The sequence below is a fragment of the Tympanuchus pallidicinctus genome, unplaced genomic scaffold (assembly GCF_026119805.1).
Source record: "Tympanuchus pallidicinctus isolate F22 unplaced genomic scaffold, pur_lepc_1.0 scaffold18, whole genome shotgun sequence".
In the NCBI taxonomy this organism is placed as follows: domain Eukaryota; kingdom Metazoa; phylum Chordata; class Aves; order Galliformes; family Phasianidae; genus Tympanuchus; species Tympanuchus pallidicinctus.
Window position 1 is genome coordinate 960355 of NW_026294699.1, and position 18590 is coordinate 978944.

Consider the following 18590-nt stretch of genomic DNA (forward strand, 5'->3'; position numbering starts at 1 on the left):
TACAATTTCTTTATCCAAATCCAATAGAGGAATGACATTTTCCTTCCCTTGAGACAAGCACTCATGAAGTTACTCTGTACACGTTGTTACACCAAATCAGTGACTGTAAATTATATGTTAATTAAGATTGGAAAGGACCTGAAGAAATGTCAACAGACTGCTCAAAGCAGGGTCACCTAGGAGGACAGATCACCTTATCTGGGGTTTTACCCTCATTAGTCCTGAGAAGTTCTCAAGGCAGACATTGCGCAATCTCTCTGGGTGACCTGTTCCACTGCCTATTTATCCTCAGGGTGATAAAGCTTTCCTTTATAGCTTCTGTAGTCAGAGTCTACCTCTACCTCCTCAAACCAAATGTAATTCTACCAATAGAGAGGATAACTACATTTTTGGTAACTCAGCATTAGCCATTTCACGCTTCTTCTTTCTGGGCCTATTTGTTTTTTTCTACCAGTCCTCCAATTGTAACGTAGGTGCACCAATATTTAATCCTTCTCTAATCCTTTGTCTTTTCAACTCCTTTTCTATGAAGTAGGACACACAAAACAGAAGAATTAAAGGGAGGATTAAAACTCCCTCTGTCAAAACAAAGCTATACCCAACAAGGCACATATGAGCTCTTCCAGCAAAAAGAGCCTGTGTCAAAGTTATCCAAAGCAGTTCCACACAACAGCTCTCACCTGAGACCATTTCGCATCATTCATTGAAGACTGTAAACTTATTTTCTTAAGCTACAGAACAGATATTACAGCATCTTTGTCTTAAGTGCCTCAGGAAGATATGATGGACAAAATGCAGTAACAGTGTGCTAAAAAAGGAAGCCAAAGCAGCTGGAAGCCATTTGATTACATACCTCTGCTACGTCTGCCAGAGAGCGCGATACAAAAGAGTCCCGTGAGTTCCCATCCAGAAGGCTAGGTCCCAGCAGGGAGGTGCCACTGGCAGTCCCAACAGGAGTTGGCAACATCTTCCGTCCCTTCTCGGGGGATATGAAACTTGCTAAAAAGAACAGGCACATCAGTAAGACACTGCACAGAAAAGTTTGCCACAACGACGACAAAGACAAGGAAACTACAAAGGAAGGATGACTGTCTCCTCTATCTCCTATAATTATATGTTGCCAGTATGAACACCATCAGCAAAGTGCAGGCTCATTAAGTTTAACTAAAAAAAAAAAAAAAAAAAAAAACACAAACAAAAAAAATCCCCAGGGCGAGCAAACAAAAAAACCACCTTCCCCCAATAAATGAACTCAATGATCTCATCTCTGAAGCTAGGCTCACCAAGCACACAGCAAAGCCTATTTTCCAGCAGCAGAGCCAAGGGCACCTTTTCATTTTGGCAGAACATCCAAATGTCTCAACCAGCTGATGAGTCAGGCCCCAAGCAGACTCCACAAAGAAGTACCAATGAATTATTCACCCAAAGGTATGGGCTTCAATTTAGCAACAGGATTGTTTTAGAACAGATTTGCAAAGGGAAAGAAAATACATCCAAGGCAAAAAGGACAACAAAAAAAACCCCAACAACAACAACAAAAAACAAAACAGTAAGGGAAAAATTCCACAAGTGTCTTACTTAACTATTTTCCAAAGGATCACTTCCACTAAACAGAGGGTTTTTCTGTTTTTTGTTTTTGTTTTTTTTTCTTTCTTTCTTTTTGTACACATGCATTTCCTCATATACCAACACTCACAAAATAAGCTGCTGAGAGACGAGTCTGTGGAGTCATTGGGGTACCACTGAGGGTCGTGGCTGGGAGAGGCAATCCAGTTCTGCTGAGGGCTACTGGATGGGGACGGAAGACTTTTGGAGCTGTCACTGCCATTCAGCTTTGCAGGAGAAAGAGAAACCCCTTCACCTGTAAGCCAATGTGAAGAGTCACTGGTTCAGTCAATGCGGTGAAGTCACAGGACACCACAGCAGTTTACATGAAAAACAACAAGAAACCACCTACACACATCAGAAAAGACGGGTCAGCCACGCAACGGGTTTTCAAAACACATCTTTGAAAAGTTCAAAAACAGCTTCCCAAAAATTTCTGCTGACGTGCAAGATGACAAGGATTCTTTTTAATCATTGTTTTTAACGTTAACAAGACGACCTTAGCTAAACTCAGACTTACTGTATTGACCAGAGCTTATAGCTATTTCAATGATAGAATCACTGATTTGAGTGGCAGGTTCTCCTTGAGAAAGTACATCTTCAGGTGGTCCAGGCAGAGAAATATCCAGGAGAGCAGAAACATTGGGAGGAGAGAGCCGGGTACTGGAAGCCTCTAGTGAAGGAAGTGGAGGAGTGGAAAGACCATTTTGGAGGGGAGTCTTGGACAGCTCTGACAGGGAAAGGACTGACGTGCCCTGTTACAAGAAGCAGAGTGCAGTGTTCATGAATTTATGGCAGTCCTACATACATCTATGGAAAAAAACCCAACAACTTAGCTTCTAAACAACAGAATAAAATGATGGAGTTTAAAAGATAGAACAATAACCTAATATATTCTTAACACTTCTTTTAATGATCAAAAATGCCTCAAAATATTCTTCTCACTTAGCTACAGAAGATTGTTTCCGTATTTTGGATATCCACTCATAAGTACAACTCACGTTCTTTATATAAAAAAAGATACTTGCAAGCACAAGCAAATGTTTCTCAGCCCATAACCTACCAAGTCATCAGAAAAATATTGGTCAGTAACATTCCAAAGAACATTTAATGCATCTACAAAACAGAAATAAGCACTGAACTATAATAATAGAATTATTTTCTAGGACCTGCAGGATAGTTTTTAAGAATTAAGTATTACATTTGCCTTCGTACAGACAAAAAAAAGCCCTGTAGCTGCCTAATGATTATGAAGATTTTAAAAGCCTATCTCCTATCTCCTTACAGCCAGACTTGCCAAAACAAAATCTTCTTTTGTAAGCAATCTTGGTTCTAGTGCCCCTTAGCACAACTGTTTGTGTTTTTTTCTGATGTACATCAGAAAATGAGTAATGTTTTGAAAACCCAACTGGTATTACCAGTTACATACCCGTGTTCCCAGGTAATTGCATACCATTAATAGAGTCTTGTGGGAAGTGCCAAGTCCTGCACCTGGGCAGGAACAAACCCATGCACCAATATATGCTAAGGGCTCACCAGCAGGAAAGCAGCTCTCCAGAGAAGGACGTGGTTTTCTGGTAGAAACCAAGCTGAGCATGAGGCAGCAATATGCCCTCACCACAAGGAAGGCTAATGGTATTCTGGGCTGCATTAGGAAAAGCACCGACAGCACATCAAGGAAGGAGTTCCTTCCCTTCAGCACTGGTGAGGTCGCACCTGAAGTGCTGCATCTACTTTTGGACTCCTCATTAAAAACTGAGACACAAATACATGAAAGAGAGTCCAGAGAAAGAAGTGGAGCATCTTATAAACATCCTTCCCCTACAGGAAAGCCAGGGAGGGACTTCCATAAGGGCATGCAGCAACCGGACAAGGGGAAATGGTTTTAAACTGGAAGAGGGTAAATTTAGATATGAGAAAGACATTCTGAAGGTGGTGAAATGCTGAAACAGGTTGCCCAGCAAGGTTGTGATGCCTCTCTCTGGAAACACTCAAAGCCAGGCCAGGTGGGGCTGTGAGCAACCTGGGCTACAGGGAGGCATCCCTGGCTATGGGGGATTGGAACTGGATGATCTTACAGGTCCCTTCCAAGTCAAATCATTCTATGATTCTATAATCTCTCCTACATGGAAAGGATAAGAGAACTCCAGCTCAGAGAAGAGAAGGCTCAGGGGGAATAATATTAACATACATAAATGCCTGAAGGGAGGGTGCAAAGAGGTCAGAATCATGCACTCTTCAGTGCTGCTCAGTGACAGGACAAGAGGCAAAGGGCATAAAATGAAGCACAGAGACTTCATCTGAGTATCAGAAAGCACTCCTTTACTCTGAATGATGACTGAGCACTGGCACTGGCTTTTCAGAAAGGCTGCTGAGATACTCATCCTTAGAGATCATCAAAAGTCACCTGGACATGGTTCTGGGCATCCTGCTCTAAATGGCCCAAGCAAAGCAGGGGGAATCTGGACAATGTGACCTCCAGAGGTCCCTTCCAACCTCAACCACTTCGTGATTCTGTAATATACAGAGTGATTCTGAGAAAAGGAACCAGAACCTAAGACCTCATTCACCACAGATATACCTTAGTAGGTTCATATCCCCAGCATAAATATATATATTAAAAATATATATTTTAAAAATAAAATATATAAATATAAATAGAAGTCTGAAGTAGAAGAGGTAGGAAGCTGGCATGGCTGAACAAGGACGTGCTGATCAAACTGAGGAAAAAGATGGAAAGTTACAGGCAGTGGAAGCAGGGATGGGTGGCCTGGGAAGAATAAAGAGATGCTGTCTGGACATGCAGACACAGGATTGGAATGAGGCACAGATGGAACTGAACAAGGGATATAAAAAACTACAAGGAGTTTTACATTATATTGGCCAGAAAGACAGAGGAGAGTACACCCCTTCTTATAAATAACAAGGGAAAACTGGTTTCAGCAGTTATGGAGAGGGCTGAGGTACTCAGTGAGTTCTTTGCCTCGGTCTTTCTTCACTGGCAGTCAGGCTTCCCACACCACTCACATCCTGCAGTCTCAAGGTGAGGCCTGGGGGAGCAAAATCCCTCCCAGACTAAGAGCAAGCAGAGGAAGTCTGAAACTGCCTCATGAGATTGAATGTGCACAAGTCTGTGGGACCAGATGACAAGCATCTCAGAGTTCTGGTTAAACTGCCTGATGTGGTTGCCAAGCTGCTCTCCATGCTATCTGTGAAGTCATGGCTGCCAGGTGAAGACTGAAAAATAAAGAAACATCACTTCCATTTTCAAGAAAGGGAGAAAGGAAGACTTGAGAAATGACAGGCTAATGAGCCTTACATCTCTGCCTGGGAGCAGGGAGCTGACTCTCCTGCTATGTTAAGGCACATGAGAGACAAGGAGGTGACCCAAGAGAGCTGGCACAGCTTCACGAAGGGCAGATCATGCCTGATCAATCTGGTGGCTTTCTGTGATGGGGTGACAGCACCAGTGGGCAAAGCAAAGGCAACTGCTGTTGTCTACCTGCACTTGTGCAAGGCCTTTGACATGGTCTCACATGACATCCTTATCTCTAAAGTGAGATGGATCTGAAGGGTGTGCTATTTGGTGGATAACAAATTGGTTGCACAGTGGCAGTCAAAGCGTCGTGGTCAATGGCTGGAGCTAAATGGGCTTTGAGGTCCTTTCCCACCTAAGCCCTTCTATGATTCTACATCCTGACAAATGTGCTTCCTTTCCGTTATACTCTTCAATTAATTTTTATCTTTATTTTTTTGCCTGTACCTGTCACAGGTCATGGACGTCATGGACCCACTGGAGAAGGAAGGTGGGGACAAGATGACAACACTCTTAGACAGCAAGTATGGCAGCACCTACCTTCTAAGCAACTACGCCTTATTGCATCCAGCATCAAGAAATGTGATTTTCTGAAGTGGATGCTGACACAACAATCATGTTTTTAGGCTTAATATTCCTCCCTCAGCAATGTACTGAAACAAGTATTCCTCTTTCAGCAAAGGACTGCTGACATCTTTCTTTGTGGAGTCTAAAATACAAATGTAGTTTATTGCTGAGCAATCATAAACAAGTCAGACTCGTATATCCTTCAGAAGTTAGAGCCTGTCACATTTGTTTTGCATTTTTAGAGAATGGCCTCCAATTAAATTTAAACATTGTTTCTGAATTTCTTTAGATGCTAGATTTTCAACTCTACCAAACACTAACGATGGAATGCAACTACCTGAGAATAAGGGTATCTAGCTAGTAGGAGCAGCAGCGTTTCTAAAACATTACTCCTTTCACACAGCTGTTCTTTCAACACATACTCTACCTGAAAACCATCAGGAACTGTCTCCTGCTCGTGACGTGTTGGTAGGCTGATAAATGGAACTCGACACCCAGAGCCTGAGCCCTAAAAGGAATAACAGGAATCACATAGGTCACACTTTCACATAAGATAATGGCAATATAGCTAGGGAGATGAGAGAAGTGTATATCACCATTTATGCACGTTCTTCCTACATATTCTGCCTTTCAAAATGGTCCATCAGCTCCCCAAGAACACGACAAGGACTGACATGCACCAAGGATCTCAGCAAAGGAAACCAGCAATGAGAAATCTGTTTTCATTCCAATTGCATCACAGAAATCCATGTTTTGTCCCCATATTTCTTTCTGAGTCACTGTCTCTTGAAATGCTACTGTTTCTTTTTATGCCCAGTTTTTTTGGATGGACAACTTGCACAGTGTCACAGATGAAGGCTACTCCATGGGATGGAAATCCATTCAACGCAATGGTGATTTTATCCTTCAGCCCCTGAACACGTGCCACGCAGCACAGCCTAGATTTGCCATGGTAAGTCATGTCTAATAGCAAGCTACAAGACATAGGTCACTGGAGACTCATCATTACTACAGCTTTTCACACAATGGAAGGACAAACTCAAGAGACTCTGACCTCCACAGTGGTGATGGAGCTTCCATTCTGATGTGCAGTCGTCGACTCCTGCCCTGTTACCACTGTGGTCACTCTGTCTGGTGACAGTGGAGATACACCTGACAAACCATCTGCATCCAGGACAGGCACAGGGCTACCAGGGATAATACCAGCACTTTTAGCTGCCAAGTCAATAGCACCTTTGGTGAAACAAACAGAACAAAAAGACACACAAAAAAGACACGTTTCAGGTCTTTCCTTCACACAGTTACCTTGTAGTGACACTCCTAAAAATAAATAAATTAGTTTTTTAAACACTGGCCAGTAAATGAAAACTTGATTCATGCAAAAAGAATGGTTACTATCTGATCATCTCTATCCATTTTTCCCTCATGATGTATAATGTTCATTTCAGCTGAACATTTACAATTTTTTGCTCTGCTCCTGTATGTTGTCAGGTATATCAAAACAGTTTGGTTCTCCCCTCTTTTTTTTTTTTTTGTCCTGAAAATTATTACATAGTTGGGTATGCATTTCCTAGAAATTTCCTATGGTTTAACAGAGGAGGCATAGAAACAATAGTTTTATTTTGTTACCTTGCCCCCAGCAGTGATTTAGTCTCAGTATATAAACTTAGGTTACTGCATGAACAACATCATCCAGATCTTTGAAAATCCATGTGTGTGAATGTCTTCCCGTCACATAGAGTTCCCTAAGCCTCTAAGAGGAACTCACTGCATTATGTCACTAAGCACTCTAGTTATAGGACCATCTTTTGTTACAAGGCAGTTGCTGCTGGGGCTATGCTGGCTTTTTCTTCTTTTTTGCAGAGCTCCCAGTGCCGTGTTTGTACATGACTGAATGAAACTTACAGCAGATGTCACCACCTCTTTCTTTTTTTCTGTAAAGTGGTCTTGCAGAAAACGATCAAACAACCTATCACCCAATTGTTCACCAATTCTAAACCCCTTTCTCCAGCCACGAAGTCTGCACGTAAGATGCCATTTACAACATCCCGCATTTTCCTTGACTTCAAAAGGCACTAACCATTCTTACCCAGGAAGAAGAAACCAACAGTGTAACATCACACAGATCGCAACAGACCTTATTTTCACAGCTTAACAAATGACTTACTGGACAGATGGTTGGTAGCCTGTGTTGGAAGAACTTTGGGCACAATGGGACGCGAGACAGCAGCTTTAGTCAGTGAGGACTGGATTGGCCGAAATGAACCTCTCCCTAAGTGAAAGATTAAATACCAATCAAGCAAATGAGATCTGACATCTTCAAAGCAGGGCACAACAGTTCAGCGGAAGAAAAAAAATACTCATTCCAAGCAGCAGCTAGCTTTCATGAATGCAAACAGCAGACACAGAAACAGACCTAAAGACTAACACAAGCTAACCAGCGCCTTATCACAGAAATGCAACAGCAGGTGCTGCTGTGTAACTGAAGCTGCTCTCGGTGTTTTGAGTTAAGATAACCTCTAAGCTCTGACGTTGATTTTGTGATTGAAGCTGAGATCTGAGACCACCTGTATTACCACTGTACTCAAGAGAAGCACATCAGCAAGAAGGGACAAGTAAGTATACTGCTCCACCAACAAGAAGGGCAGCATTTTGTTTACACTGCATGAAACTCAGAGCACCCCAGGTACCAGGAAAAGTTTCTTATAAGACCCAGACCAACCATTACATCCTATAGAAAAAAAATTATCTTAGTAATTTATTCCAGTTTTGTCTCCTTGTGAAAAGATACTGCTTGCTCTCCCCTAATTTCACTGCTGGGAAACGGGGAGAAAAGTGTTGTGTTTTCCAGTCATAATCATGGTTCGCTGAACAACCGCATGTTCTTGTGGGAAGTGATTCAATCAATTAATAACTACAGCTTTGAAAAGATATTTTCCTCTTCTCAAAAGTGATTCCTTTCTGCAGCTTAATGAGACACCTCCTAACAGCAAAGAAGTGAAAGAACATACTTGAAACTCACCTGTAATGGACGAGTTGGATAGGATAGAAAAGGAACACACGTGCTGGGACGGATTTCCAGATGGCCTAGGGAGCAGTGTTCTCTGTGTGACAGGAACAACAATAAATCAAAACACATTTTATTACAAGTTGAGTGTAAAATGGTCTTCCAGGGCACAGAAGTTCATGACACCTTCTAGAGTAAGAAGCAGAATGTTATACAGATACAAATTGTGTGTCCTCTGTAAGTTACGGTAAGAAATCTCCACGTGGACAACTCTCAGACAAATGTGAATTAGAGCTGAACTCCACTCTGATTACTCATGCAATCATTTTTAATTTTCCCAAGATGCTACAGTATCTTGAGCTTAAGGATTGGATCTGGACAAACCGATCTCCCATCACAATTAAACAAGAATGAATTGAAGAGGGAACTGCATCATTTGTCAGGCTTAAAAACCAATGGAAATGCAGAGAGTGTCTCACTACCACAAATCAATTGCATGCATCTTCTAGGTCTCCTAGAGCTGTAGAGACCAAAGGGTATATTGATAGTTGATAACTTCCCTTTCCCAAGTTGAGCGTCCACTATTTTGTTTTTATTTTTGTATGTTCTCCACCTGCCCCAAGACCCTACAACAACCTGTGGTCCCACTTCACACATTATTCTCACCTGTACTACTAACGGCTTTCGCAAGTGCCGGTTCCTCAGCTTCCTTGGCTTTGGCAAGAAGAAGTCTGACTGCATCTAAGGAAGAACAGGAAATGCATTAGGAAGTATTTTAAGCATGCACACAATAAACTACATCCATAAACTCTTTTTCAATAAAACTGCAACTATTTATTAAAACGCTGCTTTGTTCCATACTGTCTAACAGTCTTTCCCAAACTGCAGTTAAGTTACATGCAGCTCATTTGATTCTGATGTTCTATCCCCACCTATTTATGCTTTAATTGAAAGCTCCTTAAACACACAGTCCAGTAAAAGAAAATGGAGCAAGAAAATCCCATTTCCTTAACTCAAAAATTAACACTTATATTCATATCTCCAACCCACTGCTAGAACAACTGAACAACTGAAACACTGCTAGAAGTTTCTCACTAGCAGTGCATTATTTTTCTTCTTGTTTTACAGGGACAAAGCTTTCACCTCACAGAAAGTCATTTCACTACTTATCTACCACAGCTTGGCAAGAAGCTGTTATTGAGACCGCATGAATATTTCAATTAAATGCAGCAGATGAAGTTGTATTAAAATTCACTGTACGTTTAGCCAGTTGTGATCAACCTGGCCAAAAGATTTCTTTGGAGCAATTTAATTAGAGAGCGAACCAGGTTCATCACGAAGCATGATGGTGGCATTCAGCTCTGAAGAAGTGACATCAACCTCAAAAATAACCAAAATGCGATTAAACTCAGCTGATACAGCTTCTGCACTACTGGAAGCGCTGCTCTGTAGGGACGCCCATGCCTCCTGATGAAACAAAAAGCCTATAATCCAACAAGCTGCTCAGGCACAGAACGGCACGTCCTCACACACTGATCTCACTTACACTGATTGTGTCTAAGTGCTGACGGAAGGTCAGCTCTGCTTCCTTGCTAGGCAAGAACAGCTTCCCATGGCGGCTGTTGGGGGGCAGAGTTGTAGGAACAGCAAAGAGTCCACCATCAGCATCAGCGCTTCCAGAACTCGAAGGTCCAGCCACCAGGAGAGGTCTGGGGAGGTTTCTCAAACCTGGAAGATTTCAGTGCAATTTAAATGAAGACAAAAATGACTATCTGGTAACTGAAGGTTACAGAGAGCTTAGACTTACGGATCCTGGCCCTGCCACTGTTTGTGGCCTTCCAATACTTGAAGGATGGACATAAACAAGAGGGGGGAAAGACTGTTCACAAGGGTGGATGGTGACAGGACAAGGGGGAATGGCTTTAAAATGAGACAGGGGAGGTTTAGGTTTGATATTAGGAGGAAGTTTTTCACCCAGAGGGTGGTGAGGCACTGGCACAGGTTGCCCAAGGAGGCTGTGGATGCCCCATCCCTGCAGGCATTCAAGGCCAGGCTGGATGTGGCTCTGGGCAGCCTGGGCTGCTGGTTGGTGACCTGCACACAGCAGGGGTTGGAACTGGATGAGCATTGTGCTCCTTTGCAACCCAGGGCATTCTGTGATTCTATGATCCTATGATTCTATTGCATTGTCTTCACCCACTGTATCAGAGGTGGATGTTGGTGGGATGGCAGCAGAGGTGGACCTTCCCACCAACACTCTGCTGCGTTTTGTTGCTGTGTGTCAGATGGCAGCCAAGGGGCACTTTGACAGAGCAGCATCTGACATGGAAGAGCAGATGAAGCAAAAGGCTGGAACTGAATCCCTCCATGTGGAAAAATGGCACCACTGACATTCACTGACACCTGCTGAATGTTTATGGAACACAAACAGTGAGTGCTGGCACAGTGAATCAGTGGGTGATGCATTTCAGCAGTGGCAACAACACAGTGGGGCACCTCCACTGGTACAGATTGGTACAAGCGCAGCACGCAGCTCTTCTTCACTGCTGGCAAAAATGCGTAACTAATGGTGATGTCTATACTGAAAAATAGTGTTTGTAGCTGAGAATTTGCTCTATCAAATACTATTATTGTGTTCTTTGTACCTGCTGTAGTTTCCATGGAAGATAAATAGAAGGCATTACATTCAATGCAACCCACACACCTGAGGGTCAGTCCTTCCACTACACAAGCTCTATATCCACCTGATCCACTCCTTTTGTAGGCTATGATAATACAAATACAGATTGATTCTACAATAACTAGGTTTTATTTGGACATCCCTCCCCAGTGTGGTAGTTCAAAGTGCAACCTCAGTAAAATGATTCCAGTGAGAGAGCAAACAAAAAGCAGGGATCATTTACCAAAAATACCTTCCAAAAGATGGATCACCTTAGTAATATGTGCAGCACATTGGAATAATGATATCTGGTCTGAACAAAACTTCTCTGTTTACATTTAAAAAAAATTAATTTCAAAACATTGTATTATTTCACAGCTCTGTGCCAATTCTGCAGGCATTCAGTCAAAATGGACAACAGTATTGTTGTGCATCAATCTTAGACAACTAAGTGTACCTCTCTTATATGCTGTACATACAACACTGCTTCATTACAATAGACAAAAATGGCTTTTTTTACACTCAGTATGGCATCCTTGCTTGGCAGGGCTCTCAGCCTCCTGCTGGGCTTCAGGTATCAGCAAGGAAACAAAACTCATCTGCCTCAACGACTTCCACCAAAGCCTGCTGCCTCCCTGGGCAGGAGAACAGTTCAGCACAGGGCTGAGCTGTCCTAACACAGTGATGGCTAACTGCAGCACTGCTCAGGAGGAGTTCTGAAGAAGAAACTTCGTAACAAATGCAAGGAATTATTATTCTCTTGTTTAAAAAGCAGAACTGCCACCCCCACCCTGCCATTCTGCACCACTGCTTTTTTCCAATGGGACAGTGGAAATTACAGTGTGCCAAAATACCTAAAAAACAATTCAATGCTGAACACCCAATGCATTTGTGTCTCCTGATCGACTAGGAATTGTTCACACGCAACATATTTCCTTTGGAATCTGTCAAGGGATGCGCATCAATTATGTAGCGATATTGTAGATATTACAGGTTATGTTGCACCACAGTTGTTGCTTCACTCTTCCCTAAATCTCTTAGCATGATTCTTTTTAACGCCTGTTATTTCCCCCCCAGCTAGCTGTGTGCCTTTTGTGAAGCTGTCTATCAGCACTTTCAGATCTTCTGCAAAGGACACGAGCTACCTTCTTTATTTTCTACTACGAAGAGCAAATCAATTTATCTTTAGGAAAATAAAGACAACAAAAACAAAAAAAACCAGTTTGCAGCTAGACTGATTCAGGACCTACTCCTGTATGGGAACAAACCCAAAAGACTCATCACCAAAAGCAGCTTGCTTTCTGATAGTCAGATTACTGCAGCCACATAATCACATCGCATATGAAGATACAAAGCAGCTTGATAATTATTGTATACTAAAGGTCCTAATCCATCATTATTTTAGATTCAAAACACCCTCAGGATGATATCAGGGCTGATAAAAGGGATTAAGTTTATCTACCAATAGAGCATGAGTGAGGACATGCTTGGCTATCAGTATGATGTACTGGAATGCCAACACCTGAGGCAGATGCTGAATATAACAGCTCAAGCAGAGTTGTAGAGGAGATAAACAAACTAGGCAGAATGCTGTATTCAGCACTTCATGCACCTGTGCTCAAGCCAAACAGATTAGCTGAAGTCACTCAGACTGTCTTTGATAGGTACTGCACAGGAGAACGACACACATTTTTCAGCCATGACTTTACCAACAGCCTTTATGCCACGTGTTCACTTCCCAGCTCGGGAAGCCTTCACTCTCTGAAGATCCCCTACCTCCTCTCATCCCTTCTCCTAGCAAACACCAGCATCTTCTTCTGACTGCTGAGACATTTTCTGGATTGAGAGCTGTGCTGTTGACAGACTGCTTTGCAAGATTCTAAGAACTGAACTTAGGACAACCCCAAAGCAAATATACCATGCTCCTACACAATAAAGTTTGTAACAGCAGTAACACTTGCCCTGCCAGAGTCACTGCAAAGTGGAACATGTCCACCATGGTATGAGGCATTCATAGTCCGATCCCTTGAAACAGATTTCTATGAATACTCACTCACCTGAGGAGCTGGAAGCAGCAGCAGGAGAAAACGTCTTGTTGTTGCGAAGGGCAGACTGATTTCGAGTGCAGCCTGGACTTCTGGTGCTGATGGTAACCACCTTCCCTGGAGGAGTCAGTGACTGCTCCTCCTGAGTAGGCTTGATAGGTGACGTGGCAACAGAGCTCATCTCAGGGGTCTGAAAACACAAGTACATTAGAAGAATATCGGCCACTGCTGGAGCAAACACACTGTTAAACTCGTTCTACTTAGGAAACACTAAAAAAACCACAACAAACCAAACCTGATGTACTAGAATACCTGTAATAATCTAACCAGTGCCTCTGTGAGCACGTGGTGGAAGGCTGAAATTCTTCCCATATGCATTTAAAAGTAGAGGTAATGACAACTATTTGACATACTAACAAAAGAGGGGCTGCTTTTAATTTAGGAGAAATTTTCATAAGCTCTAATCACCATGAGATGAAGAAGCAGAACCTGGAAGTAGAACCTTGGAAGCAGACCTGGACAAAAATACTTTGCTGTCAATGCTCATCAAATACAGACAAGTAGTTTTGAAATTTTTCCCATTCCTTCTCCTACTCCATACTGTTACATGGCAGTAAAAACAGAAGCACATGGCAGGGCACATTACTGATTTTCCAGGTCTATCCAACTGATTTCCTTGTTTCTTGCATGGTTTTCTAGAAAATGTACCCTTTCACAGGCATAAAATTAACACCCGTGCTTGACTGCAACCCAATTTGATACAGTTTGCTTTATGCTTGTAATCTTCATTTAGAAAAATGAACCATGGAACAATCAAGCATTCTGGTAATCCCGAGCAAACCGCAGGATCTGGCACCTTCAGACAGCAGCAAGTATCACCTTGACTCCTGAATGCATACGTCATTCAATGGCATTCATTGCCACAAGAAGCTTTTACATTTCATTTTTCAGAAAAAGATGAAGCGGTATTTGGAAAAATAAAGAAAAAGGTTATGCTACTTTTATTGGAATGTATTAGAAGGTACATTGCTTTTCAGGTGTATTAGCTTGCGCTGTTTAAGACAAAGAATGCCAAAAAGAAAGCCAAAAAGAAAGCATTTGTAAATAATAACAGCCTCACATCCTTTTTTTTTTTTTCCTTTGCCTTCTCCCTCAAGTTTAGTGAGATAACCTTCCTTCCATCTGCAGCTGTTAAACATCTTCCCTGCCTGTCACGTGTGCCACCCGCAGGAGATGCCAAAAGAGATCTGTGCACTGTCACACATCTGCCTGACGGTGCACCAGAAGTCTTGAGGTGAGTCTTTAAGTGAGGAGCTGTAGCTGAACAAAGATGGTTCTACATTTAGAAAGTCTTAAAACGTAAGACTGTGAAATCAGAAACAAAAGGAGGTGCTGTGCTGTTACTAAACCTGCACCAAACACAGATCAAAGACTACAGGTGTCAGGGAAGAGAGATTCATTTGCATCCTATGCTGGAATATGATGCAAATAGTATCTTCAGCTCATCACATCTTCATCGCAGGAATTCAGGCAGATCTGCTGAATTTGGCTTTTTTTGATCTTGAAAAGCATGTTTTATTAAGCTTCAATTAATTACAGTAGGAAGAAACAGCAGCCAAGTTATCACAGTGGCAGATCTTAAACATTGGTTACAGCACACAACAAGGAAAGCAAGTTCATTCCCACTTGTCAGCCTAACAAGAAATTTTTTTTCTAGATATGTTAAACATCATCCTAGAGCCTCAGAAGTTCTACAAAAAAAATCACTGTAGCTAGCCAGTTTCAAGGAAATAGATTGTTTTTCCACTTGGCATGATTTGAGCTACATTAACATTAGAAATTTAGGATTGTAGTTTTTGTTTGGAATTTTAACTTGAGAGAAGGCATTTAACTGTGCTCATGACTGATCTCCTGAGTTCACTGCAGTACTGCTGAGACTCACGACAAGCCAGAAACCAAAGGGTATTGTAAAAAGCAAATGTAGCACAGTGAGGCCAAGTCCACCCTGCAGCAACCTGTTTGGACATTTTTATTATTATTTTTTTTTTTTTTTAAACACAGGAATCTCTACAACCTTAGGAGAGCTGGTTATTGATTTAGCTGGAACATAATAGGAACAGGAAGTATTTCCCAGTTCAAATAAGAGTGTAGCTTCTGAAGGGTAAAGAAGTGCTACTTACTGGTTTGGGATTGACTTCAGTAGAGATGAGTTTTAAAAGGCAATTTAGGAGTTTCTGCTTGTGAAAGGTAGTACATGTAGGAACAGCACTTGATTCAGATGTTTGCTCCCTGGCATCCTGGGTTTCTGGCTCCAAGACAGCCAGCCAGTCATATTCCAGCTGCAGCTTGTTCGGTTTGCCCATCATGAGGTAGACTTCAGCCAGCGTAAGGCTCTCAGAAGTTCGCAGGCTCCATCCTTCTTCTCTAACTTGTTGAGAGAGCCGGCTTGGGTCATCCTTGAGAGACTTCGTGTTAGATTGTCCCTGAGGTGGAGGTGGAAATGAGGAGCTCAGCTTCTCTTGAGAATCCTCCATTACCGCATCTGTTATCTCCCTGGTACATGCATCGAGCTGCTGGCTCTGGCTAGCCTGAGCTTCACATCTGGCTGTGCCGCTGCTGGGCGAAGCCACACCACCTCTCAGTAGCTGAGAATAGGAGTCAGATGTCTCTGCGCTCCTCCCACTTGGAAAAGCCACAGGAGAAGTATCACCAGCTGCTGGAGCAGAATCCTTCCCATGTGGTTTGTCTGTGCAAGAACATTTCTCTGGGACAATCAGATCCTGACAGGACTTCATGTACCGTGGGAATGGATCGAGCAGAGAGAGCTCTTCCACATCAGGGATCTTACTGCAAGCACAAGCTGTGCTGCACGATGCTACTACAGTTGCTTGGTCACCAGCCAAGGCCTCCCTGCCTTCCACACAGAAGGCTGCTGAGCTCAGCTTTTCATGATTCCCTTCTTGATCTTGAAGTCCAGAAGGCAGCTTGCTGAGAGAGTTAGTGATGCTTGGGTTTGAGGCTGCTCCCTCCACCAGACCAGAATCTGCAGAGCCATCTTCAGTGCTTGCAGAAACTTCAGCTGTGGGCTGAGAGGTTCTGCTCGATTCTGCAGTGCTCTCAGCCCTTCCAACACTCTTGCCTTCTGTTCCCCGCGGGTATTTCAGTTGTCCCCTAGCTGTCCCCTGACCACTCTGTATGCCCAGAATTTGTGCAGGTGGTAGTAAGTGAGAGTCTTTTGTGTTCTGTTTGCATTTGCCAGTTTCCTGCCAATGCACCGTGCAGAAAGCCTTGGAGTGGACCACTCGGGCTACCCCAGGCAGTGGGGTGAGTGTACAGTTCTCTCCTGGAAAGAGATGGAGCATCACCTTCTCCTCTGAGAGGCTGCCTCGTGTTTCTGAATCTCTGGAGTCTTGAAGCTGCCGTTCCTCTAGTGTTTTACGCTAGAAAAGATGTGTTAAAGATTATAACCACTATCTGTCCCTTCAAAACAAGCACCTGATGGCCTACTTTGCAAATGAACAAAATTAGCAGCTTATTAGGGGTGTACGTTCTCTATTCAGCATAGATATGAAAACTCTACGATCAGAAGTTAGTCCTGTGTTGATAAAAACTATACTGAAGATATGCTCCAAGCACAAACTAAGTTTATGGGGACTTATTGCTAACTAGCTTTTCTGGGGATTGTACTATAGAAGAGTTGAGGTAGAAGTGAATGAAATGCTACAGGATTTCCCACAGAAGGCACTTTCACATTAGTGATGCTGAGATACTACCTCTATCTTCACCAAGCATGGGCTGGTACATTTGTTAAGCAGACTTACATTTCTTAGATGAACTTTTAAGAAGGGAATTGGTCCCAAGCCAAGGCATACAGAACAAAGGGAGAAAAGGATACAATACGCACTTCATGGAGAGCCCACTTCTGCTTCAGGAATTCAATAAGGCTGGAAACCTTCCGATGTAACTCCACAATCATCCTGTGTACAAGATGAAGCAAACGTAGTGAAAAAAAACATCAACAGAAATTCCAATCAGAGCCCCATGCTAGCATGGGAATTATAGGAACAAACTGGCATTCTGTAACAGAGCACACAGAACACAGCCACCATTCCTGAACAATACAAGAACAGCTGGCCAGAAATTGCAACATTAATACATAATTAACTTGCAGCTGTGAAAGACCTAAAAACCTACGCGATAAATCTGCCTGCCATCGTTCAAGATACTACTCTACCAGACAGAAACAGAAAAACAACAAAACATCAGAGAAGATGGCAAAATTTGGCTAAACCAGAGCAGTTCAAACAAGGCACAGTGCTACGACATGAAACATGGGAAGAAAAATGGGGACAACATTTTATTTATTTATTTTACTTTTTTTGCTCTCAAAGCATTTTAAAAATACATCTTGCACTACACATCTTTGTTCTCTTCACATGACATTCAGTCATTATGAAGAAATGCTTCACAAGGAGCTATCAGCACCTCAGAGGCCCATCAGCCACAACTTTCAGACTAGCTGTGAGGACTCAGATGGACAGCCACTGACAGCACTGAGCAACAAAAGCAGGCAGATTTGGTTGGAAGCAAGTCAAGCTAAATATTTCCATTCCTGCTACCACTGTGTTGCATTTGACACATTCAGACTCCTGATGCAGGTGCCTCTGGCTGTTGTTTTACTTCCCTCCCCTAAGCCTCTGTCTCACAGCATGTCCAGTACAAATTTTAATAGAAGTAATGCTGCCTGTCCCCAGTCCATTTGTCTCTACCCTGACAACTGGATGTAAATGGCACCAAACAAATCCATCTCCAACTTCAGCATCTCCTATCATTACCCAAATTAAAACATGTGAAGAATAAAAGTAAATCAAACTTTCCTTGAGAACCATGTACCCTGGTTGGACAAAGGCTTCAGAATAAGTATGTTTAGGCAAACTGCCTAATTATCAATTATGTACCACAGAATAGAATACTGCCCATACACTTCTCTATTCTGTCTTGAGCCATGAACAAAATCAAGTCTTCGTTACCTGAGCCGTGGATTCTGGGCAAGGCTCTGCACTCGAGCCCACGCATGATTATTTCTTGGCTGCAACTCCACGGGGACCTTGAGAGGAAGACGCACTGGCTTCTGGTCCTCTTCATCACTAATGCCTGAAGGCAGATGAAGCACAGAGGGAATGGATCAAAGCAAGAAAGCTCAAGCAGAATGCTTTATGTTCAATTACATAAGAAAAAAGCATCACAGGTATCAGCACCACCTACAGACAACTTAAGCAACTCAGCTTTACCAGTGGTGCTCCCTGCTCCCTTAGATTACCTCCCGTTCCAATATGTTGATGTTGTGCCTTGGACACTGCAGTGTCAATGTCAGGCAGCTAGAAGCTCTGA

General features: G+C 42.7%; 1 protein-coding gene across 3 annotated transcripts in view; it reads right to left on the reverse strand.

Annotated features, from left to right (window-relative positions):
* CRAMP1 (cramped chromatin regulator homolog 1) overlaps positions 1–18590 on the reverse strand; it is a 42017-nt gene that overhangs the window by 4045 nt on the left and 19382 nt on the right. For 2 of the 3 annotated variants that reach the window (XM_052679789.1, XM_052679786.1), the window contains exons 8-20: positions 18230–18353; positions 17095–17176; positions 15380–16639; positions 13212–13389; positions 10042–10223; positions 9162–9236; positions 8511–8592; positions 7656–7760; positions 6543–6721; positions 5916–5996; positions 2126–2360; positions 1697–1861; positions 854–999 (exon numbers count right to left, since the gene is read on the reverse strand). In XM_052679789.1, the coding sequence (XP_052535749.1) occupies positions 854–999; positions 1697–1861; positions 2126–2360; positions 5916–5996; positions 6543–6721; positions 7656–7760; positions 8511–8592; positions 9162–9236; positions 10042–10223; positions 13212–13389; positions 15380–16639; positions 17095–17176; positions 18230–18353 (2894 nt within the window). The remainder of the gene's footprint in view (positions 1–853; positions 1000–1696; positions 1862–2125; positions 2361–5915; positions 5997–6542; positions 6722–7655; positions 7761–8510; positions 8593–9161; positions 9237–10041; positions 10224–13211; positions 13390–15379; positions 16640–17094; positions 17177–18229; positions 18354–18590) is intronic. The other variant, XM_052679787.1, reaches the window with a different exon arrangement.